The 25,786-nt window shown below is 36.5% G+C and overlaps 1 protein-coding gene across 16 annotated transcripts in view; it reads left to right on the top strand.

Moving 5' to 3' along the window:
* LOC122502295 (titin) overlaps positions 1-25,786 on the top strand; it is a 165,925-nt gene that overhangs the window by 71,174 nt on the left and 68,965 nt on the right. For all 16 annotated transcript variants that reach the window (XM_043612258.1, XM_043612264.1, XM_043612262.1 and 13 more), the window contains 27 exons: positions 314-552; positions 723-952; positions 1,257-1,400; positions 1,760-2,017; positions 2,101-2,244; positions 2,318-2,590; positions 2,837-3,382; positions 3,758-4,816; positions 4,954-5,496; positions 5,853-6,107; positions 6,196-6,339; positions 6,456-6,857; positions 7,002-7,403; positions 7,509-7,728; positions 8,003-8,175; positions 8,823-8,962; positions 9,134-13,754; positions 13,841-14,239; positions 14,377-14,896; positions 15,047-15,218; positions 15,304-15,490; positions 16,972-17,311; positions 17,429-18,149; positions 18,246-18,584; positions 18,709-18,865; positions 19,112-19,278; positions 20,927-21,056. In XM_043612258.1, coding sequence (XP_043468193.1) covers positions 314-552; positions 723-952; positions 1,257-1,400; positions 1,760-2,017; positions 2,101-2,244; positions 2,318-2,590; positions 2,837-3,382; positions 3,758-4,816; positions 4,954-5,496; positions 5,853-6,107; positions 6,196-6,339; positions 6,456-6,857; positions 7,002-7,403; positions 7,509-7,728; positions 8,003-8,175; positions 8,823-8,962; positions 9,134-13,754; positions 13,841-14,239; positions 14,377-14,896; positions 15,047-15,218; positions 15,304-15,490; positions 16,972-17,311; positions 17,429-18,149; positions 18,246-18,584; positions 18,709-18,865; positions 19,112-19,278; positions 20,927-21,056 — 12,925 coding nt within the window. The remainder of the gene's footprint in view (positions 1-313; positions 553-722; positions 953-1,256; positions 1,401-1,759; positions 2,018-2,100; positions 2,245-2,317; positions 2,591-2,836; positions 3,383-3,757; positions 4,817-4,953; positions 5,497-5,852; positions 6,108-6,195; positions 6,340-6,455; positions 6,858-7,001; positions 7,404-7,508; positions 7,729-8,002; positions 8,176-8,822; positions 8,963-9,133; positions 13,755-13,840; positions 14,240-14,376; positions 14,897-15,046; positions 15,219-15,303; positions 15,491-16,971; positions 17,312-17,428; positions 18,150-18,245; positions 18,585-18,708; positions 18,866-19,111; positions 19,279-20,926; positions 21,057-25,786) is intronic.

Here is a 25,786-nt window from a genome sequence, read left to right as displayed (position 1 = left end):
TTGATCAAGGGACGATTGATCTAGAGATTGTTGATCAAGAGACGATTGATCAAGGGACTGTTGATCGAGAAATCACCTTGATCATCATCTAAATCTAGATCTGCAGACTGTTGATCAAGAGACTGCTGATCAAAAAACTGTTGATCAAGAGTCTATTGACCAAAGGACAAGACTTGATTAAAAGGCCATTGATCAAGAGAATATTGGACAAAAGTCAATTTATCTAGAGATTGTTGATCAAGAGAACATTGATTAAGAGGTGATTGATTCAAGAGATCATTGTTAACATGCTGATAATCAATGATTTTTTCAGGACGGCGTACCGATAGCGCCCGGCCCCGACGTGCGCATATCGACGGACGGCAGTGGAGCCTCGACTCTAGACATCCCTCGAGCAAAGTTCTCTGATGCGGCATGGTACCAGTGCACGGCACAGAACGTGGCTGGCTCCACCGCCACCCGAGCCAGACTTTTCGTCGAAACACCTAAAGGATCGATCCCTGAACCAAGACGCCTGAATTTACCTCGACCGACGAAAGTCATCGAACCTGAGTAAGAAAAAATTCTCTTCTTTTCTTAAGACACATAATCATCAGGAGCATCATCATTATCATCCATTGATGATAGTGATTTAATAGTTTAATAATTTAATAAGAAATTTGATGATGAATGAATGTTTGAATGAATCAATGAATGATTTGATAATCATTCTTCTTCTCTAGACCTGCACCTGGCCCCGAAGTGATTTACCTGAAACATGTCGAACGCGCCAAACCATATTTACCCCCATCGGAAGAAGATAGAATTTACCCACCTCCCAGATTCATCATACCATTGAGGGATCTTCATCAAATCGAAGGAGGACGAATTCACTTCGAGGCCAGAATCGAACCGGTGGGCGATCCAACCATGAGGGTGGAGTGGTACGTCAATGGCAGAGCTTTAGTCGCAAGTGAGTTGATCAATCCAGTTGACTTGATACTTTACCAGCAAAAAAATCTATTCATCATTTTTTTCTTGATCTAGAAGATGATCCAAAACTCTTCTTCAGAAATTTGTCTTCAGAAGATTCGGAATTCATCATGAAGGTTCAGAACTCTTCTGATGATGAGAGTTCAGAATTCTTCTGATAAAGATTCAGAACTTTTTTGATGATGAAAGTTCAGAACTCTTCTGATGAAGAAGATTCAGAATTTTTCTGATCCTTCGTCTCTTTTTTTTCCAAATGGAAACAAAACGAACTGTTCTGATTTCAGGCTCACGAGCGACTTTCATTTTCCAATTCGGATTCATCGCCATGGACCTAATTTCCGTTGGACAGCAGGACAGCGGCGAGTACCTTTGTCGTGTTGTCAGCTCCACTGGAGTCGCTGAATCTCGTGCCACCCTCGGCGTAACACGTTAGTATCAGAATCAAAATTAAATTCACAATCAAGAATTTGATTGATGATCACTGAAGAATCTCTGCTGAATCAATAATCAAAGCAAAGATTGAAGAATCTCTGTTGAATCAATAATCAAAGCAAAGATTGAAGAATCTCTGCTGAATTATTAATCAAAGCGAAGATTAAAGAATCTCTGTTGAATCATTAATCAAAACAAAGATTGAAAAATCTCTGCTGAATCAATAATCATTAATCAAGGCGAACATTGAAGAATCTTCTCCTTGATTAATGATTCAGCAGAGATTACTCTTCAATGATGGATTTTTAATCTTCTTCTTGGAGGAAAAATGAAAGAAATTCCTTTTTTTCATCAGCCCGCGCCGCAATTGAACAGACAAGTCAACATCCCGACAGTCTTCGTTATATTCAACAACTTGAGGATTACAGCAAGTACCAAAGACAGGAGAGCGTTGATGAGTCCTCTTCACAGCGACCAGTCTTCATCCGTCCACTCCAGGATCTCGGTGAACTTCAGGAGGGACGCAATGCTCATTTCGAAGCGCAGCTAACTCCTGTAAGTGATCCAACGATGAAAGTGGAGTGGTACAAGGATGGAAGACCCATTACAGCTAGTAAGTCTTGATCGTATTTTTCCTCTTCAAAAAAAAAATAATAATTTTCGGATCTAATCATAATCACAATTATTTTTCATCAGGTTCTAGAATCACAACCATCTTCAATTTCGGTTACGTCTCACTGAATATTTTGCACCTACGAGCTGAAGATGCTGGTTCTTACACAGTTCGAGCTGTTAATCGCTTGGGAGAGGCCATCAGCTCTGCGAATCTTCGTGTCTTTGGTGAGAATTGATTAATTAATTTTTTGTTTTTTGATTCTTGATCAATTTTCTGATTGGATTATTCAATTTACAGCACGTACGAGCGTGACGACTGATTTGGGAATTCCCGAACAGCAGAAATATATCGAAGCTGCCGAGGAGTTGGAGGCTTATCAACACGCCATGCAACAGAAATATGTTCAACATCAACCGGAACCAACGAGCCCACCGGTATTTAAGACTCCTATCAAGGATCAAAATAATATTCGCGAAGGAGGTTTTGCTCACTTCGAAGCAAGACTCGAGCCAGTTGGTGACTCCGACCTGCGAGTCGAGTGGCTCAAGGATGGACGTCCAGTTGAAGCTAGTATGTTGATCAAGTTCCAAAATTAATTTCCCTCCAAAAATTTTTTTTCTTCCTTCAAAGTTTTTCCTTTGACCAATTCTGGAGATTATTAAAATTGATCAAAGATCTCTGAAGAATTGATGAAAGATCCCTTGGCAATCCTTTCCAGTTCGATAAAAATAATTTCTAAGAATCATTTCAAGTTGGAAACCCAAGTTTTCAAAACATTTATTCAGATCATCATAATGATCAACAATTTTTTTCCAGGCTCAAGAATCACAAGTTTCTTCAACTTTGGATACGTTGCTTTGACAATAAAGTCGGTGACGATTTACGATGTCGGAGTGTACACGTGCCGTGCCTACAACAGGGTTGGCGAAGCGCACACAACAGCCCAACTGAGTGTGATCAGTAAAAATGACATCATCTATGACAGTCAACATCCAATGGGATTACAAAAGATTCAAAGTCTCGAGGATTCTAGTCGTTATACACGTCGTGTACAGGAGGAGACACAAATATCTCAAGCTCCCCGTTTCCTGGGACCACTAAAAGGAACAAATAAAATTGTCGAAGGCCAAAGAGCCCATTTCGAGGCTCGCGTCGAGCCACAAAGTGATCTATCAATGAAAATCGAGTGGTACCACAATGGCAAGCCAATCACCGCTGCCAATAGAATTCAAACATATCATGATTTCGGCTACGTTGCCATTGACATTCTTCAGGTGCGTTCCGAGGACGCTGGAACTTATACAGTTGTCGCGAGAAACTCTCTGGGTGAAGCTCAATTGTCAGCTACAATGGTGGTCGAAAGTGAGTATCGTTTCTAAACTGTTCCGTAATTAATGGCGAACTGATTATTTGAGCATCGATGATCGTTCGATTGTTTTGATGATTAAAAAATCAACAAAGAATCATCGTCATTTGTTCATTTGATGATTATTTGTTCACCACTTGAACATTTTGATAACCAATTGTTTATTCGATGATTATCTGTTCATTTGATAATTTTGATAAATATTTGTTCATTTAATGATTTTTTGTTCACCACATGATCATTCGATTACTATTTGTTCATCATTTGTATTTTGTTCCATAATGGGCTCATTACGCTAGGAACTTATTTTTGAATAAATAAATAGTGATGATATGATCATCACCTCATTGATCACCTGATTCATTTTACAGCCCGTTCGAATATCGACACCAGCAGCATGCATCACGGAGCCTACGAGAAGACCCAGAAGTTCGAGGATTCAAAATTCGTTGAACCGCACTATCACATCGAGGAGATATCAAAATCAAAACCAATTTTCGTCCAACCACTGAATGATCCAAAGCCAGTGAGTGAGGGAAAGAACATCCATCTTGAATGTCGTTTGGAACCAATGGGTGATCCAACAATGCGAGTCGAATGGTTCCAAAATGGAAGACCAGTGACTGTTGGTTCACGATTCAGAACCTATTACGATTTCGGTTTCGTTGCTCTCGACATTATTCACGCGAGTGTTCTCGATTCAGGTGAATACACAGTACGTGCAACCAATCATCTCGGCACCGCTCATACATCAGCCTGCGTACGTGTTATTGGTAAATCCGACATTCTCACCGATTCACAAAATGAACATTCACTGGAGCAAATACAAATGCTGGAGGATTCATCGAAATACAGAAGACAACAGCACGAGGATGTGACTGTAATGCAACCGCCACAATTCACGAGAGCATTGCACAATATCGAGACTGTTGAACTGACAAATGTTCATCTTGAATGTCGATTGCAACCAGTTGGCGATGCAACAATGAGAGTCGATTGGTTCGTCAATGGACGACCAGTCATGACTGGTCATCGCTTTAGACCGTCCTATGAGTTTGACTATGTTGCTCTCGATATTCTTGGTGTTTATCCAGAAGATTCTGGTGTCTACACTTGTCAGGCGAGCAATCAACTTGGCGAAACTGTCACCTCATGCTCGGTTCGTGTTCATGCCAAGAAAGATCTTCTCCTCGAGTCACAGCATCCGGAAGGACTAGAGAGAATTCAGTATTTGGAGGATGCGTCCAGATACAAGAGAAATGAACTCGTCGACGAGGTCGTCAATGTCAAACCCAAATTCATCACCAAGCCAAAGAATCAAGAAAATCTCCGCGAGGGACAACATGCTCATTTTGAATGTAAATTGGAACCAGTCACCGATTCTAATCTTAAAGTAGAGTGGTTCAAAAATGGACGTCCAGTTACAATAGGTGGGTACCAATATTTCCTTTCTGGAAACTGAATCATCAAAGTTTGATCATAAGTTTGATAAGTTTGATTATCAAAAGTTTGATCATAAGTTTGATCATCATCATCAATTTTTTGCTCAATTTTCTTTTCCTTTCAGGACACCGTTTCCGTCCCATTCATGACTTTGGCTACGTGGCTCTGGACGTGATTGATCTGATCGCAGAGGACAGTGGAACCTACACGTGTCGAGCTGTGAATCTTGTTGGAAGTGATGAAGTTAATTGCGTGCTGAGTTGCAGATCAACAGCTCAAATTTTGACCAACACACAAAATGAAATGGGACTCGAGCAGATTCACTATTTGGAGGATCGATCAAAGTACCAACGTCGGGAAGATGTTGAGGAAACAACGACTCAAGCTCCGATCTTCACGACATCGCTGAATGACGTTGAGATCAAGGAGGGACAACGAGCACACTTCGAGTGTCGATTGATTCCAGTCTCTGATGCCACCATGAAAGTGGAATGGTTGCACAACAACACGCCAGTTAAGGCTGGTTCCCGATTCATTGAGACCAATAGTTTTGGATTCGTTGCTCTGGATATTATGTACGCTTATCCGGAAGATGCTGGAACTTACACTTGCCGAGCCAGGAATGCGATTGGCGAGGCTATGACGTCAGCGACCGCAAATGTGCACTGTAAGTTTGATCAGGAATACTTTTGGTTCATTTTTGGATCGTTGATCATCTGATCAGTATTTGATTATATTTTTCTTTGATCAAATCTTTTGCTCAATACGATCAGTATTTAATTCCTTTTTTCTTTGATAAAATCTTTTGATCAGTACGCTCCGTCTGAAATAATTATTCGATCAGTATGATCCATTTGGAATGATCATTAGATTAGGATGATCCTTCCGAAATGATAACTTGATTAGTCTGATCAGTATAAAATGATCACTTGATTAGTATGATCAGTACAAAATTATTCCTTGATCAGTACGATCAGTATAAAATAATCTTCCGATCATCAAAACTTAATTTACTCTTTCTAGCTAAAAAATCGATCTACATGGAGACGCAAAACGAAAACGCGCTTCAGCGACTGCGTCACTTGGAAGACACTTCCCGGTACCAGCGAAAAGCAGTGCAGGAGGAAATTATCTCGCAAGCACCAATCTTTACCATGCCAATTAAGGATCTTCGAGTTGCTGAAAATCAAGCGGCTCACTTCGAGGCTCGTGTGATTCCTGTCGGTGACTCTAAACTCAAAGTCGAATGGTTGCGTAACGGAGTTCCCATCCTAGCTTGTAAGTTTGAATCCAAAAGTTTGTTCATTGATGATCATTAATCATTTCGTTCAAATTTTGATCTTCGGTCTGATTTTCTTTCTCACAGCAAACCGAATAACAACAATGCACGACTTTGGATATGTTGCTCTGAACATGAAGTATGTAACACCTGAAGATGCTGGTACTTACATTTGTCGAGCTGTCAATGATCTTGGAGAAGCTGTTACATCAGCAACAATGTTTGTCCAATGTAAGTCATTGTTTTCGAATTTGATTTTTGTTCTGATAACCATGATCCATTTGGTAACAAGTATAACACTTTTTTGATCTGATTGATCACTGATGGAAAATTTTATCTGTCTACAGCAAAAGCAGCTCTGCAATTTGAGTCCCAGCACGAAGGAAGCTTATCGAAACTTCAAGCTTTGGAGGACACCAGCAAATATCAGCGTCGTGAAGAGGAGGAAGTGGTAGTTAAGGAAAAACCAACCTTCACTGTTCAATTGAACGGACCTAAGAATCTAGTTGAGGGTCAAAGTGCACACTACGAGTGTCGCATTGAACCTTATCCTGATTCAAACATGAAGGTCGAGTGGTTCCATAACGGAAAACCCCTCTCCACTGGACACAGATATCGAACAGCGTGTGATTTTGGTTTCGCTGCTTTGGATGTTCTCTCAGTGTATGCTGAAGATTCTGGCACTTACACTTGTAAAGCAACCAACAAATTGGGCACTGCTTCCAGTTCAATTGAACTTGACGTTAAGTGTAAGTATCCAATCCATCCAATCTTGATCTTATCACAAAATTTTTCATCACATTTAGAAAAAATTTTTCACAAAATGAAAGGTTCTGGTTTTTTTTGTTATTGGAAAATTTGCTAAAATTTTACGATCTGTTTGGAATGATTAGCTAAAGCTTCCATCATCCGTGAAACTCAACACGAGGGAGCTTTGAAGAAGATCCAGTACTTGGAAGATGATTCCCGTTACAAGAAGGCTGATCAGGAAGATGTGGTTATCGCTGAGAAGCCCAAATTTGGAAGACCTTTGAAGAACATTGAACATCTTCCAGAAGGAAAGAGCGCCCATTTGGAGGCAACTTTGACTCCAGTCAATGATCCCACAATGATTGTTGAATGGTTCAGAGATGGTAGACCAATTCCTCAGGGTCATAAATTCAAAACCACTTACGATTTTGGTTTTGTTGCTCTTGATATTCTCTATGCTTATCCAGAAGATTCTGGTACCTACATGTGCAAGGCTAGGAACGCTGCAGGTGAAGCTGTCACAACTTGTGTCATCTCTGTTGATTGTAAGTTCAATTATAAATCACCAGTAAATCAATTGATAATTATGAATAATGATTATTGTCAACTCAAAATTGTTGGTAAAAAATTAAATCTTCATTTTTCAACAGCCAAACAAGGTCTGTGCCTTGACACATTGGACGCTCAACGACTCCAAAAGATCCGAGAATTGGAAACTGTTGAAGTGAAACAGGAAGTCGAGAAGGAAGTGGTTCATCAGAAGCCAGTCTTCCTGACTCCGTTAAATAATCTTGATCTCAGGGAAGGTGAACATGCTCATCTGGAATGTCGAGTTGAGCCAATCAACGACGCGAACTTGAAGATCGAATGGTACTTATTCTTGATTTTTGATCACCGAATTTTCGGATTCAGTTAGATTGTCTCATCAAATCTTATAATCTCATTGAGTCGTATGATCTGATCAGAGGATCTCATCAGATCTTGTCATATCATCAAATCGTTTGATCTGATCAGAGAATCTCATCAGGTCTTCTGATCTCATCAAATCATTTGATCTGATCAGATGATCTCGTCAGATCTTACGATCTCATCAAATCATCTGATCTACTCAGAGGATCTCATCACACATAAACAAAATTTCCAGGTTCGTGAATGGTGTGGCAGTAAAAACAGGACATCGTTTCCGTTCAACTCATGATTTTGGTTACGTAGCTCTGGATATTCTCTATGCCTATTCTGAAGATTCTGGAACATACATGTGCAAGGCTACAAATCTTGCAGGCGAAGCTGTTAATACTTGCACTATTAAAGTAGGATGTAAGTAGACCTCCTACTATATTAAATTTTTCAAAATCATTCCCCTTTTTTCATTTTAATTTGATTATCAGTTGATTCATTGATCAAGGAATCCACTGATTTCGATTAAAAAATTGATAAATGAATCAACTGATTCCGATCGATTTATTGATTAATGGATTCATTGATCATTTAACTCACTGATTCCAACTGATTCATGAAAAAACGTAAAAACTTATTATGACAGACTGGTGCAACTGTCAGCGTGTCCCAAGTGCCGAAAGAGAATGTCCCTATATTGCGAAACGTGAGGATCATTTCGCGGAAATTATTGTTAAATATCACGCAAGAGAAACAATAATGATCTTACATACTGAAATGCCTTGTCAATCAGCATAAATGTGAAAAAAATTTAAATAGTGGATCTGGATCGACAGTTGTCGAATAAAGAGGATTTTCAATTCTCAATCAATCACTTTTTTATCAATCAATGTACGCCATCACCTTTAATTTTCTTTTCTTGGATCAAAAAAAAATTTCTCTTCTTCAATAATGGTACCAAACATCCAGTCTTTAATTCACTTTGTCCCTTGTTGATTCCCATCATCATTAGGAGAAAGAAAAACAGTGCTGATAATGATGATGGAATATTTTTATTTTCTCTCTAGCTCGACATGGAATTCTCTTGGATACACAACATCCTGATGGTCTCGAGAAGATCCGAGAATTAGAGGCTCAAGGTCATCCAGCTCGATTGGAAGTTGATGAACCACCAGTGACACCTCCGAGATTTGTCACTCAACTTAGGGTATTAATACTGCTTGAATTTTTTTTCTGTTCCCTTTCTTGGTTTATTTTTATTTTCCCTTAAATGATCCAATGATCATTCAATTTTCCATTTTTCCTTCCTCGAATTTTTGATTTTGCTTAGAATGAACTAGATTTTCTGATGATAATTTAACGATCGTTTGATTTTTAGGGCACAACTGAAATTTACGAAGGGCAAACGGCTCACTTTGAATGTCAAGTGGAACCACTTCATGACGCGAACTTGAGAATTGAATTCTTCCACAATGGAAAACCTCTTCCATCAGCATCGCGCTTCCACGTAACGTTCGATTTTGGTTACGTGGCTCTTGACATTGGTCACGCTGTTCCAGAAGACGCGGGACAATATTCAGTGCGAGCTATCAATAATCTTGGGCAATGCGTTTCATCAATCGAGCTCAAGGTCATTCCACGTGAAAATATTATTCTTGATTCCCAACGTCCCGAAGGACTGGACAAGATTCGCGAACTGGAATCACAACAACCTTGGAAGAGACCCGATGTCTCTGAACCACAAACCAGACAACGCCCAGTATTCACTCAACCACTGCAGAATATTGACGCAATTCCAGAAGGTCAAACAGCACACTTTGAATGTCGCCTGATTCCAGTTGGTGATCCAACACTCAAGGTCGAGTGGTTCAGAAATGAAACTCCCCTTGAGACCAGCTCTAGAATTTCCAAGGTTCATGACTTTGGATTCGTATCTCTGGACATTTCGCACGTTCGCGATAACGATGAAGGAGTTTACATGTGTCGTGCTTCGAATGCGCTAGGCGAAGCTGTAACAACTGCTTCAATGAGAATTCAAACCAAATCGAATATACAATTGGAGAGTCATCATCCGGAGGCTCAGCAGAAGATCGCTCAATTGGAAGCCGACAAGGGACCAACTCGTCCTGATGAGCAGGAGAGAACCTTCGATAAACCGATTTTCACCCAATTGTTGACTGGACCAACCGAATTGTGGGAGGGTCAAATCGCCCACTACGAGTGTCGGGTTGTTCCTGTTGGTGATGCAAGTCTACGCTTCGAGTGGTACGTGAATGGTGTCGAACTCAAGATGGGTTCACGTTTCCACGTTAGTCACGATTTTGGATTCATTACCTTGAATATTATGAAAGTTATTCCCGAAGATTCCGGTGTTTACTCCTGCAAGGCTATCAATAAAGCAGGTGAGGCTGTATCATCAATTTCCCTAAAGGTCAAGGCTCGTTCAGCAATATCCGGTGAGTCGATCCAACCGGACGCCTGGCAGAAGATTCAATTGAAGGAAGCGGAAATGAACAAAGTTCCCGAAATGTTTGTTGATACTACACCTCAACAAGCTCCTGTCTTCACCACTCATCTCAAGAGTTACGACAAACTGCAAGAGGGTCAACACGTCTACCTCGAGGCTCAGGTTGAACCAAGAGCGGATCCTAATCTCCGAACCGAGTGGTTCAAGAACGGAGTCGCCCTCCAAACAGGAACGAGATTACGAAGTACGTTCGATTTCGGTCTCGTTACCCTGTCGATCAACAGTCTGAGACCAGACGACTCGGCAATTTATACCTGCAAGGCTGTGAATCTACTAGGAGAAGCTGTTTCCACCTGCAGTCTGAAGATCGGCGACAAACACTGGCTGATGGGAGACACATTACATCCGGACGCTCTTCCGAAAATTGACGCCCTAGAACAACCCCAAGTAACAACCAAAGAAGAAGTCGAACCTACTTATGAAGAACCGGTCTTCATTTCTCATCTGAACAATGTTGAATGCATCGAGGGCGAAAATGTCCACTTTGAGTGCAACGTCGAACCGTCCAAGGATCCCACGATGAAAATCGAATGGTTCCTGAATGGCAAACCTCTACCAACCGGCGCAAGATACAAGTCAACCTACGATTTCGGATACGTTGCTTTGGATCTCAATCATGCTTACGAAGAGGATTCGGGACTGATTACAGTGAAGGCTACCAACTATAAAGGAACGGCACAAACAACCGGAACACTCAAGTGCACCAGCAAGCAGAGTATCTACCTACAGACCCAGCATCCACAGGGTGAAGCCGGTCTAGAAAAAGTGAAAGAGGTTGATGACGCCTATGCATCTAAACTCCAAAGACCGGACGATGGACCAGAACACCAATACCCCAAACCCGTTTGGATTGTTCCACTTCAACCGGAATTCAAACTCGGCGAGTCCGAACCTCTTCATCTCGAGGGACAAGTGGAACCGAAAGATGATCCTAATCTCAAGATCGAATGGTACTTAAATGGCAAGGTACTGGAGCATGGCTCACGATTCAAAATGACAAGTGACTTTGGATTCGTCACCCTCGATCTCACTGATGCCTATGATCGGGATTCTGGAATCTACACCTGTAAGGCGTTCAACAAAGCTGGTGAGGCATTCACATCAACTACAATCTACTGCTCGACGAAGGAGAACGTAATCGAGAGATCACAACATCCGAAGGGAAAGGAAGGCTTGGAAGCCATCCAAGATTTGGAAGAATCACTGAAACGAGAGGCAGCTGCCGCTCAAGAGAGTGATGAAGGTCATCCACCAGTATTTACTTCACAATTCGAAAATCTGAGCAACCTATCCGAAGGAGAGATAGCACACTTCGAAGCTTCTCTCACTCCGACCGGTGATCAAACAATGGTTGTTGAATGGTTCTACAATGGTAAACCCCTAGAAGCCAGTCATAGAACAAGAACAGTCTATGCTTTCGGAATGGTTGTTCTCGAAGTACTAGGAACAAAGATCGAAGACTCCGGAACGTATTCTTGCAAAGCGACAAACAAATGGGGTCAGGCTGAGATCAGCGTGAATCTTGAATGTGTCGACAAGTCGAAGGGACAGAAACCAAAATTCACGACCCACATACAATCATTGGAGGGTCTTAAGGATGGACAATCGGCTCACTTTGAATGCACACTGATACCTGTTGGTGATCCGAACATGAAGGTTGAATGGTTCCATAATGGACAACCCTTGCGTCATTCATCTCGCTTCAAGATGGTGTCAGATTTTGGCTTTGTGGTCATGGACATTGCTGGTGTTATGTCCCACGATTCTGGGGAATATGTCTGCAAAGCAAGCAATAAATTTGGTGAAGACTTCACCAAAGCGACAATCAAGTGCTTCGGCAAAGGTGGAGTCTACTCAGACTCCCTTCAGCCGGATTCTTTGGCTCGAATTCGTGAACTCGAGAGCTTTAACGGTGATCAACAGACATCTCAAGCACCAGTTGTTGCCGAACCACCGAAATTCATCACCCAAATTTCTGATATCACGAAATTAGTCGAAGGCCAATCTGCGCACTTTGAAGCGAGACTGACTCCAATCACTGATCCGGATCTCAAGGTAGAGTGGTATTACAATGGCAAGAAATTACCCCATGGTCATCGTTACAGAACATTCCACGATTTTGGAATTGTTATTCTCGATATTTTGTACTGTTACGAGGAGAATTCTGGTGTTTACGAATGCAGAGCGGTGAATAAATACGGAGAGGATACAACAAAAGCGACTTTGAGATGCCTGTCCAAGGCGAATCTCATTTTGGAATCACAATTGCCAAAGGGAATGGAAGGCGGTTTGGAGAAGATACAAACTTTGGAGGATTCGATGGTTCGCACGAAAGATGACAGATCAGTGGAAACAACAGGAAAGGCGCCAATGTTCACTGTTCCCTTGAGCAATCTCGACGGTCTTCGTGAGGGTGAAAGCTCACACTTTGAAGCGCGTCTAATTCCAACCGATGATCCAAAACTAAAAGTCGAATGGTTCTGGAATGGCAAACCTCTTCGCACTGGTTCACGATTCCGCACCTTCTGTGACTTTGGTTTCGTTATTCTGGAAATATCGCCAATCTATCCAGAAGACTCTGGTGAATACAGTTGCAGGGCATCGAACGATTATGGCGAAGCTGTCACAACATGCTCAATGAAGTGTACCGGCAAGAGGAACATCATTCTCGAATCACAACTACCAAAGGGAATGGAGGGAACAATCGACAAGATCGCCGAACTTGAAGGTCTTGGCAATGAACCCGGTCAACCTAGTCCCGATGATGATACTGGTAAACCACCCGAATTCATCACCACTCCATCAGATTTGACTCTATCAGAAAATTCCCTAGCTCACTTTGAATGTCGCCTTCAACCTGTCAATGACTCCAGTATGCGAGTCGAATGGTTCCACAATGGAAAAGCATTGCTAGCCGGTTCTAGAGTGAAGACAATTCATGACTTTGGATTTGTCATTCTTGAAGTTGCTAATTGCTATCAACGAGATTCTGGTTTGTACACCTGTAAGGCTACCAATAAACACGGTGAGGCGACAGTCTCCTGTAAATTGCAAGTTCGCGGTCGTCAAGGAATCATCCTTGAACCCCAACTTCCGAATAATTTCAAAACTGGAACGGAGAGTATTCAAAAACTGGAGGAAGCTTTGTATAAGAAGGATGAAATTCTATCTGAAGAGGAGGCACCAAATCCACCTAGATTCACGGTCGAATTGAAGGACATTGAGGTAGAGGAAGCTGGACCCAGTCACTTTGACTGTCGTGTTGAGCCTTCGAATGATTCAACAATGCGCATCGATTGGTTCCACAATGGTCGTCCATTTGCCACCGGATCACGAGTTCACCAGATCAACGATTTTGGTTTTATTTCTCTGGACTTGTCTTACACCTACGCTAGAGATAGTGGAGAGTACGTTTGCAGAGCTACCAACAAATGGGGATCAGCGACCACCAAAGCTACTGTCACTTGTAAATGTAAGATTTTAAATTCTTTATTTACACCCACTGTATTTATGTTCATTGTATTTATGTCCATTAACAACGAATTTTTGTCCATTTAGCCAAGAAAGCTATTGACTTTGAGTCTCAACTACCAAGTGGAATGAGTGGGGAAAAACTGAAGGAATTGGAACGTGGACCAGTCACCGAAGCTCCACCTCCGGAACCACCACGACAGCCACCACGATTCATCACTCAAATCCAATCAGCAACAGTCGAGGAATCCGAATCGGTCCGTTTCGAATGTCGCGTCGAACCGAAAGATGATCCAAATCTTCGTATCGAGTGGTACCGGAATGGAAAACTCATTCCAGCTGGTCACAGATACCGAACAGCTTATGACATGGGCTTCGTCTCAATGGACGTTCTTTACGTTTATGCCGAAGATTCCGGCGAGTATGTGTGCAAGGCAATCAACGATCTTGGAGAAGACACCACCAGAGCTTCTGTTTCTTGCAAACGTAAGTTTTCTAATCAACCATATTTGATAATTTTATCAATTTTATTTTATCAATTCATCAAAATTTTATCAATAAATTTTACGTTAGACAATTAACCATAACTTATTTGTGATCAACATAATTGTTTCTGCTTGCAGAGTTGCCAAACATCATTCTGCAGAATCAAGTACCAAAGGGAATGAAGAAATCAGAAGCCCTGATGCAAATGGAAGCGACAATCAAGAAGTACACCTCTGAGGTTCATCTAACGGAGGATGATCTTTACGATGCTGATAAGAAGCAACCGCCACGATTCGTCACTCAGATTGAAAATCAAACAGAACTTGTTGAGATGAACAATACTAAATTTGAATGTCAGCTTGCTCCGGTTGGCGATCCAAACATGAAGGTCGAATGGTTCTTCAATGGTAAACCATTGCCACACAAGAACAGATTCACTCCAATTTATGATTTCGGCTACGTTGCCATGAACTTCGGTTGGGTCTATCCTGAAGACAGTGGCGAATATCTCTGTCGAGCGACAAATCTTTATGGAATGGATGAAACAAGAGCAGTCATCAAGACAGCCGGCAAGCCTGGAATCATCTACGAATCACAATTACCAAAGGGAATGAAGAGTATCGAAAAGATTCGCGAAATGGAAGCTGCCTGGCAAGTGTAAGTATTCCTCTATTTTTGAATCCCTTCCGTTTAAATAGAAGAATTGTATCAATTCAATCGAGACAATCAAGAACTCAATCAATTCAATCAAGAATTCAGCATCCTGGTAACTAGAAAGTATAAATCTGTAATCGATGATAATTGTAGTGTACCAGAAGAAGAGGGCGAGGAGGAGAAAGTAAAAGCACCTCCAGCATTTGTCAGCAAGCCGGAACCGTACGTCGTTGAAGAAGGCGATTGGTCCAGATTCTGTTGTCGTGTCACCGGTCATCCTAAACCCCGTGTCATGTGGTTGATCAATGGACACACCGTTGTTAACGTAATTTGATGAAATTTTATCCTCTTAATGTATCAGTTTTCAAAAAATATCTTCTAATAATGATTTTTTGGTTTATTCTGATCAGGGTTCGCGATACAAATTAACATACGATGGAATGTATCATCTCGATATACCGAAAACCAGGCAATATGACAATGGAAAGATTGAAGTCATTGCCAGAAGTTCGGTTGGTGAAGCACGAACAGAAACCACTCTTACAGTGAAGCCGCGCAGTGACGATTATCGTGGAGTTCTCAAAAACTCTCCAAGACGTAAGTTCCAGAAAACTGTCAAAGTTTTCGTTAAATCACTATCAGGATGTGTATTTTCATTCCGCATGATGATTCTGATTTACGGCAATCAGTTGAAAGAGTGTCAAATCTGGGATTTTATTTCGCTGATGTTGATGATTCCTTAATTAGGGAATTCTGTGATGATCGTAGTGATTCCTGATCATAAAGAATTGACAAGATCTGATCAACTCTTAATCATGAATTATTGTGATGATCCTATAATTCCTAATCAAGGAAAATTACGCATAACTCTAAGAATCAATCAAGAAATAAAATCTACTCAATTGGTACCAAAAAATACACATCCTGGTACCAAAAAAAACTACAATAAATTTTTTTCAAACTTAAATATTTTCAATTCAACTCAATCGTAAAATCAAAAATAAGAAAAACAATGGTACAATCACATTGGCACACGAGCTACTTGAATTTTATGATTCGAAATCATTTTCTCAACATACAAAAAACGATGCGACACGTACAATTCTATTCGAGCACAAAATACTCAAAAATCACTTCCACGCAACTAAATAATCCCAAAGAGAAGTAAAAAAAATATCAAAAACGACATCCAAAATCCTTGTTCCTTGATTTTTCTTATAAATCCCAATCCGTTAGCTTCTTCCGACGCTCAATGCACTGCAGCAATTGGAATTGAAAATTTGGCCGATGAATATCGAGAAATTGACAATACGCATACCTCGAGGAAATGTTCGCTTCAGGTATAGTTAATGTATAATCATCATCACAATATAAGTATTTGTATTTCACCATGTTTATTAATTTTTTGGTAATTATTCTACGTTCAATATTACTCAGCCCCGTTTGAAAAAATAAAATCTTAATTTTTAAAATCCTATTATTCTTCTCTAGTGTCTATATTCTAAATAATTTGAATAATTTACCATCTCTCGTTCAAATTGATCCCAGGATATTCCGTAATCGTAATTTCAATTTAGCAAAAACAATTGATCCTAGGATTTTACAGAATCGTAATTTCAATTTGAACAAGAGATTCAAGCCCCTTGATTACTTCGCTGGGCTGGACCATTTTAAGACAATGGAATTCTTTCTAAAATTATCTCTTAAGAAACATTAAGATACTTTTGAATACTTTATTTTTTTATATTTTTCAAAAAATTTCTTTATAACTTTTTATCAAATATCAAACTGAGAAAGAATATTTCTCTTCATCAAAATGGTTATATCCTCTCTCCGGAAATCCTGCTTTTCCCCTCAAAAAAAAGAATTTATTTCTAAAAGTGATTGAGGAGCCGAATTATGTGTTTACTGTTGCATCACGAATGTTGTGTCGTAATAATCCTTCGTGAAACTGAATTATAATATCTATATGTACTAGAAATGTCAATACTATTGAGCATGCAAAAAATGTTTGTTTAATTATTTTCAATAATTACAATTCTTTTCAATTACTAAGAAAAGCCAATAATTTTCTCCAGCTTGGTACGATTATGAACTCACTCAATATCAAGCCGAACGTCAGGATACAGAACTCGAAAAAGTTTTTGATGAACGTCAACAGAGTGTATCTCAGGGTGTTTCAATTGCTACCGAACATCTAGCACCAAAAGTATTCAAAGAGCCTGACACCGATTGGCAAAAGTCGGTGAAAACCAAGAAAAATGAGGATTACTACAATAAATTGATGACACTCGAGGAGGATCAAGTACTCAAGGAACAAAGACTACGTGAGCAATCACATCAATACGCTGTTCCCGGTGAGAAAATTGTCAGCAATTCAATGGCTAAGGGAATGGCTCAAAAGTATCAAGAAAACTTGTAAGTAGACTGATAAGAACAAAAAGATTTAATATCTTTTTATAACCATTAGATTAAAAAGTAAAAAAATGACGATCAGCAGAATTTGCTAATTATTATTTTCTTTTTCCTCAACAGGGAAGAACAACCCCAAGAGCCAGTTCAGCCACCTCCGAAAATTGTCAAGAAACCATTCACCACTCAAGTGGATATTGACACCGAGCGTGTGAAAGGCTCCGGTAAGTATCCACCAGATCCATCTGAATCAACAGTTCATGGACGTGAGGTGCACGTAGCAAAGCAAAAACAAACGCAGAAGGAAACAAAAGGAGACGTTGAGATTACAAGAAAAATCACCGCCACCGAGACAACGGAAATGGAGCACAAGGCCAAAACACAGGAACGTGTTGTTCAAGGTCAAGTGAAACCGTCAACACCACCGGTGTTCACGAAAAAAATTCAACCATGCCGTGCCTTTGAGCAGGAACAAGCTAAATTCGAGGTTGAATTCGATGGCGATCCATTGCCCACGATCAAATGGTACAGGGAAGATTTTCCAATTACAAACTCCTCTGATCTGCAGATCTATACGTTCAGTACAAAATCAGTATTGATTGTTCGACAAGTGTTTATGGAAGATTCGGGTGTATTTTCGGTTATTGCTGAGAATCGTGGAGGAAAAGCTAAATGCAGCGCTAATCTTGTTGTTGAAGAAAGGAGACGTCAACCTGGCAGAGGGGGAAAGGTTCCACCTAGTTTTCTCTCGACTATTCAAAGTACAACTGTCAATGCTGGTCAATTGGCGAGATTCGATGCCAAGGTCACTGGAACGAAACCACTCGACGTCTATTGGCTCAAGGTTAGTAGAAATTCTTTCTGATCGATTCATCAGACAATCAATCCTTTTGATAAATTTCTGGTATTAATTGCTTCCTTTGCTTGTTGATTGTTACAGAATGGAAAGAAGATCGTTGCTGACATTCGATACAAGACCTTGGAGGAAGATAACACCTATACTCTACTGATTCTCGAGAGTGTACCAGAAGACACTGGAAAATACGAATGTGTTGCTCTAAATAGTGCTGGAGAAGCGCGTTGCGATGCTGAGTGCACAGTTCGTGGTCCACAATCACCGGCGAAATCAGCGAAACCATCAACTCCTGGAGCTGAAAAAGCTCCAAGTGTGACTGAACCACTTAAGGATCAGACCATCAAGGAGGGAACGTCTGTTGCCTTCTCATGTCGAATCTCTGGAAAACCAACTCCTACAATTCAGTGGAAGAAGGGAGACAAGGTGAGAGAATCATAAATCATCTTCTCTTAGTTTCATCTTAATTAATTTTAATTAAGATCTTAATCTTAAATTTTGAAGAATAAGGATTCTGTAAATTACTGAATGGATTTTTTTTTCATTAAAGGTTATCAAGCCATCGAAATACTTCCAAATGCAAAAGGAGGTTGATCTTTGTACTTTAAGAATTTCCGAGGCATTCCCCGAGGATGAGGGCGTTTATAAATGCATTGCCAAAAATCCAGCGGGAGAAGTGACGACTTCCGCTAATCTTAGGGTACTCGGTAGGTGTCAATAATCGTTAATCCATTTAAGAGATTCTTTGAAAAAACACTTTAATCTGCAACTGTTCATTTGTCATCAATGGTGATCAATAATCAATCAACATTATCAATCAACAGTCAATTAATAAACTAGCTATTTATCATATTCCATAATATTTCTAATCATTGTCTACTTTAATATTAATCTTCCTACAAAATTATTGTTTCTCTCTACGAAATGAATAATTTCTTTGTTTTTTAATCTAGCTCCTGATACTGCTGACGTTTTACCAAAATTATCACCGCTCAAGGATCAAATTGTCCTTGAAGGTCAGCCCGCTCAATTTAAAACACAAGTGACTCCACCAAAAGTCAAACCCACCATTCAATGGTATCGTGAAGGTGCTCTCATACCACAGTCGCCGGATTTCCAGGTGAGAACATTGACTAATTGCCTTTTTTATTATCTCAACAATTAATTATAAAATGCCTAAGAAAAACAAACATCACGTGAGGAAAAAAATGCTAATGAAAAAAATTAAAATCAGAAAGAAGATAAAAAAATGTACTTAATTATCACGGAAATAATTTAAAATTTAAAATTGTAAAGAAAATAATCCCAAACAAAATTTCCAGGGAAGCTATCAATTAATTCTCTTTAATCATTACCAATCATTATTTTCATTACTACTAGTATTATTATTAATATTATTATTTAGTAGTTGTTAATAATAATATACATAATAATATAAATAATATTAATAATATTTATATTATTATTATCAATATTTATCAATATTATTTTACTTGATATAATTATATTTATCACTATTATTATTTAATACTCTCGACGGTGTAAATTAACTCCCATTTTGAAGTAAATTTTTACTCTCTACTTCGGTTACTGTATACTCCCTACATTCTTTACAATATTAATAATATTTTTTTTACTTTATTAATAATATTTAATTATTATTATTTTCATTTTCTACTCAAAAATTCTTGTTAAAAATTTAAAATATTTTCAGAAAACTGCAAAAATTTCGTTTCGTAATAATTCCAGGGATTACAGTGATTTTTTTATGTAATATTACATTTCCTTCAATTTAATTAATTATCAACTCGAAAAAAATAATTATTCGTTAAATATAAACGAATCAGAATTTACAAATTATTCCTTTGATATATAATTATATTTTCCTTATAATATATACTTAATTATATTATATTTCGAAATATATTTACCTACTTACGAAATAAACTCGATAGGGAAAATGTTGTTTAACTCACCTGAAACAAAAAGAAAAGAAAATACTTAATATTAAAATTTTTATCAAAAAAATGAAAACAAAAAATCAGTTCTATTAAATAATTCTATTGAATTACTTTTGTTTTAAGATCCTATTAATTTTACAGTATCCGAATTAAATATCAGTAAAAATTAGTAAGATTTACTTCAGACTTGGTAAAATTTCCTCTAAAAATAGTAAAATTTATACTATTAAAAATTGTTATTTCCAGAATAATTTTTACAATTTCCGAAGAAAATTTCTTTATAAAAATTAGCAAAATTTACTTTAGATGTAGTCAAATCGATTCTGCATATAATAAAATTTAATAACAAATTGTACTGCGCTTGAAGAAAATTTGAATAAAATTTCTAAGTTTAAAAATTCTAAAAAATAATATAAAATAATTTTTAAGTTTTAGAAAAACATAAATTTTTTCAAAATTTGCAAAAGTAAAAATTCGATATAATTAAAAAATGATCCCTCTTACAAAAAAGGTAATTTTTGTACGTTTTTCTCTAGAAAAAAAGATGAAAAGAGAACAATATGCATGACTTTAAGTTTTTTAGGAAATTTTATAAATTTAAGGGGATAAAAATGGGTAAAAGGGTAAAAAAGAGATTAGAAAAATAAGGAGACTATGATCCTTATGATTTATTATTTAAATATTAATCGCAATATATAAAAATATAATTTATTCACTAGTAAAGTAGAAAATAAATAAATTATTTAAATAAAAATCTAAAAGTAAAAATTATAAATTAAAAAAAATATTGGATTTTTTTTGTCGCAGATGATTCATGAGGGAAACAATGCAGTATTGCTGATAGCGACGACCTACGAAGAAGACACTGGCACCTTCACCTGTCGTGCAACAACCTCCGCTGGCACTGTCGAAACATCAGCCAAGCTCATCGTCAAAAGTAAGAACTGAATTCCACTTAAACTCGCTAATTCAGTCTTGAAGCGTCAAAAAGAAAACGAAACCAAAATTGCTCTTGACAAACTTTTGTCCCAATATTGCCCATCCATTTAAAAATATTCAAAAAAAAAAAAACTCGGTAATAAAGTACGGGACTCATCAAGAGTTCTCCAAAAAAAAAACTTTTTTTCTCTTGCGGTAATAAAAATCGTTCCCGCATTATTTTAACAAAAAATCGCTAGTTTTAATCACAGTGAAACGAACCGGGCAGTTTTTTTCTACTAACATTGATATTAAAAAACAAAATCTAAAAAAAAATTTTTGATCGTGCAATATAGAGCTTAGTAAGGCAAAGTATTTTTTTTTAAAGAATCCCTGAGCGTCGTATATTTATTCAACGAAGGTAGTGCTAAATGATCTCTTTCCCTTTTTTTCTGATGACATTTAATTTTAGAAACCTCGTGAAATTCCAGTGAATTGTGTTTCAAAGTTACATTAAAATCATCAGCAAAAAAAAAGTGTTTATTAATTACTCAATGCTGATTTCTCAGTAAATTCAATTTCATCAATAATGTGTTGAAATGGAAACGAAATATTGAAGGCTAAGAAAACGAGTTTCATAACGCAATAATCGAATTATAATGAAAATTTGTTATTTGTTTGCGATCATGAGAAAAAAATCAATTGGGTGATTTTTTCAGCAGTATACATAATATATTATTATACATAATAATTATTATAATTATTAATATTATTATATAATTATTATAATTATTAATAGTATTATTATTAATAATTATAATACTTATTTGTTTTTTAATACATAAAATCGCATTTGTTTAATCGCTTCTGTTCTCATACTTCACTCTACTGTATAGTCACAATGACATTATTAAATCATCTAACGTTTTACTAATTATTTATTATTGTACAATGGAAAGTCTAATAAAAAGTATTGCAAATATACAAGTTTAGTTTGTTATCCGGTAAATTTTTTAAACACTTATCGAGATTAGTGAACTTAGTATTTTTAAATTGAAACAAATTTTTCCAAAATGCGACAATCAAGCTGTAAGTTATTCACAAATTAGAAATAATTATTAAAACAGAAAAATTATAACAAATTGCAAAATTTTCTTGGAATTGTTTAACAATAAATAATATTCTACATTTCGGACTGCAGTTGCTACGAACGCAAAAAAGAAAATTGCTAAATGTTTGCTAAAAAAAATTTGTCAAAAGTAACAAATAATAATTATAATATTTATTATAATTATTTTTATACACATTATAATTATTTTTAGAATTATATTATAATTGTAATAAACAGAGTGTTTTTAAACTAGCAAAACAGTTTATTAAAAAAAGATAAATGAAAAGTTATTGTAACATTCAGCAATTTTAGATTATCCACAAGATTGAACGTTCAAATGAACGAAATATTTTTTATTAAAAATATTTTCATAATTTACTGATTATAATAAAAATTAAAGACTTTAATTTTACATTTAGAAACCTTAGAATTAATTTTCTTGAAACTGAGGCAAAATAATTATAATAAAAATTTAATTTCAAGAAGATATAAATAAATTTCGTTCATTTGAACGTTCAGAACGTTAGGATCATAATTTTAACGATATTTTTGTAATAGAAGAAAATACCTATTAATCAGATTTCAAGCGATATTTTTAATGAAAGAAAATGTTAATCAAATTCATTAAATTTTTTGATCGACGACGAAAATGATTTATTGAAGACTCAAGATATAAATCCAAATCAAGTTGTTGATCAGATGCAGTAAAATCAATTCCAAAAATTGATTCCTATTTTCTGCTACCAAACACATGAGGAGAATGCAGTAAAATTATTTTTAAACACGTTGATTCTTGTTAACTCTAACAAAGTTATAAAATCAAGACTAATTTTGATCAACAGAAGACTGAACATTAAAATCTTATTTTATTTCTTTTATTTAGAATCGAATTTTGTTTTTCTCAAGAAAATCTGAGTTTCAACGTCTCCGGGTTAATTTATTCATTGAATTGTCGCACATAATTCAGACAGTGAAGAAATGTGTGAATATTTAAATTTTCTCCGTCCCTCATTCCAGTTTTCTTAATATATATATTGTCTAAAATTGATAGTCACACGGAATACAAACAAAAATTCATGAATTTCAATGCGATCTTAAGCAGCTTGGATTCAAAAAAGAGCACACACAGGATGCTACAAAACGCTCGATGTGCCGTGTGCACTCAGCTAGACTTCTTATGCTATTTCTGTGTACGTGACGTGTATTACATTACGGGTCTATATTTGGCGCGGTAGGGATTTTACCCAGACCATCATCTTTTCCTGGGATCCCTTCTTTTTTAAAACTAATGACACTTAAGTATTTTTCTTTTTCTTTCCCCTATTATATATTCTTCCTGCACTTCCTTGATCAACAACTCGATTATTTTTCTTTCTCAAATTTCTATTGTTCAAAATTGTCGAGACTATTGTTCACAAAAAAAAACAACATTTTTAAAAGAAAATTAAAATTTGTTGAAAAAAAGGAAAAAAAAAACTAAAGAAAAATGATAAATTACCATCATTTGGAAATTTAATTTCTTGCAATGCATTTTTTATGTAATAGAGATTTTAAAATTTAATTTTTTAAATTCGGTTTGATAATTTTAAACAACCAGAAAAGAATATTTTCAAAATTAAATAGTAAAAAATGATAAATAGAAAAATGCTAAATGATAAAAAAGTAAATAGTAAAAGATGCTAAATGATAAAAAAATGATAGATTGTAAAAAATGCTAAATGATAAAAACAATTTGGAAAATGTTGAAAAAATATAAGTCGAATTTGATGAATATTGTCAACGATGAGAGATGCTAAATATAGCGAATACGAGAATGATTGATCTAGAGCAGAGGGACAAGTGCAAATTGGACATTTTTCACGGTCATGTCTTTGAATCGAGCAAAACAGTCAACCACCTGACTCAACCATCAGTGGAATTTAATGGAGAGAAAGAGTGTGCCAAGGTATCGTCCCTCAACGTCTCTGACACCAAAAAAAAAGAGGAGAAGTAGAAGAAGAAAACATCAGGCTGAATCAACATTGCAAATTTGAAGACCTCTTTTTCTCACCTTTAACCAACTTCTCGTTCACCTTTGTGAATAACGACGATCGCTATTTCAGCCAGCTCGCAGCAAACTCGATGATTCAGCGTGCCTGAAATATCATCCATCGTGTCAGCGTACTCTTGGAAACTCTCTGGGGTATTTCTGGTCATTGGGAAGCTCACGCTACTATTAAGTTGATTCGTCATCATCACACAAGAAGGCAACACTCTCTCTTTCTCTCTTTTTTCTCCCTCGAGTATTTTATCATCAAAAAATATTTTAATAATTCGTTTATAGAAATAATCAAATATTTCATCAAAATATTTTTCTTTAGAATAAAAAAATTATTTTTCTTTCAAAAATTTAGAAAATCTTTTTTTCGAAAAAATTAATAGAAAGAATCGAATAAAAAATTTTATTTTTCAAATAAAGATTTCAGTAAAAAGGAAAACTTGACTGTAATAAAAGTGGAGAGGAAAAAATTAGAGGATAGTGCAGAATAATAGTAATAATAAAAATAATAATAATTATTACAATTACTGTAGTAAGACTAATTACTATAGTGATAGCAATTACTATAGTGATACTAATTACTGTAGTGATAGTATTTACTAAAGTGATACCAATTACTGGTGGTAGTAATTACTATAGTATAACTAATTACTATAGTGATACTAATTACTACAGTAATACTAATTACTACAGTATCAACAATAATAATTTTCGTAGTAAAACAACAATAGTTATTATAGTAAAAACAATAATAATCATTACAACAACAAAAATAAAAATTACAAAATCATAAATGTCAATTATACTATTGAATACAGTAAACAACAATAATAATTACAACTGTAGTACCAATAACCACAAACAATAAATAAAACTCCAAGAAATTATTTATTTGTATCGTTCATTTATTTTTCGAACTTACAGAGAATATTTACAGATTTTTGTTATAAAAATTAAAAAATAGTAATTACTTCATGTGAAAAATTAATTTAAGTAAAAAAAAAACACACAAAACAAACTGCGAAGATGCGATTGTCTGAAGGATGTGGAGATTGTGAAAAATTATATGTAGAACTCGCGTGCAAAAACAAGTTTTGAAACTCGTTACGCTTTGCCATCGTAGTCAAAAAAACAAAGAGCGTGTAGCGTTGCAGAATGTGTGCAACTAGCAGAAACTGGTTTCCGATAAGTCTCTTTCTTTCACTCATTTTTTTTCGTATTTCTCCTTAAAAATCTTTCGAGAAAATTCCATTTGAGAATTAAAATTCACGAGAGGTTTAAAAAAAAAAAAATTTGATCGCATTTAAAATATATAACACCACTTTCTTAACGGTTTCTCTTAAGACAAAATTACATTTATCCTGTTCAAAACCGGCCGCTTCTTGATCAAACGAGTGGAAAAAAATAACAACTCGAAAAATGCCAAATTTGAATAATTTTATAAAAGAAGAAACTAAAAAGAAAAAAATGGAAAATAAAGAATGGAAAAAAATGAAAAGAAAATAAAACAATTTAAAAGAGAAGTAAAGAATAGAAAAGAAAATTAAAAAATACGAAATAAAAATGAAAAAACCAACAAAATAAATTTTCAAAAAATACA

This window comes from Leptopilina heterotoma, unplaced genomic scaffold (assembly GCF_015476425.1).
Source record: "Leptopilina heterotoma isolate Lh14 unplaced genomic scaffold, ASM1547642v1 Lhet_226, whole genome shotgun sequence".
In the NCBI taxonomy this organism is placed as follows: Eukaryota; Metazoa; Arthropoda; class Insecta; order Hymenoptera; family Figitidae; genus Leptopilina; species Leptopilina heterotoma.
The sequence above is the reverse complement of the archived record's forward strand: the minus strand, read 5'-3'. Positions and strand labels throughout refer to the sequence as shown.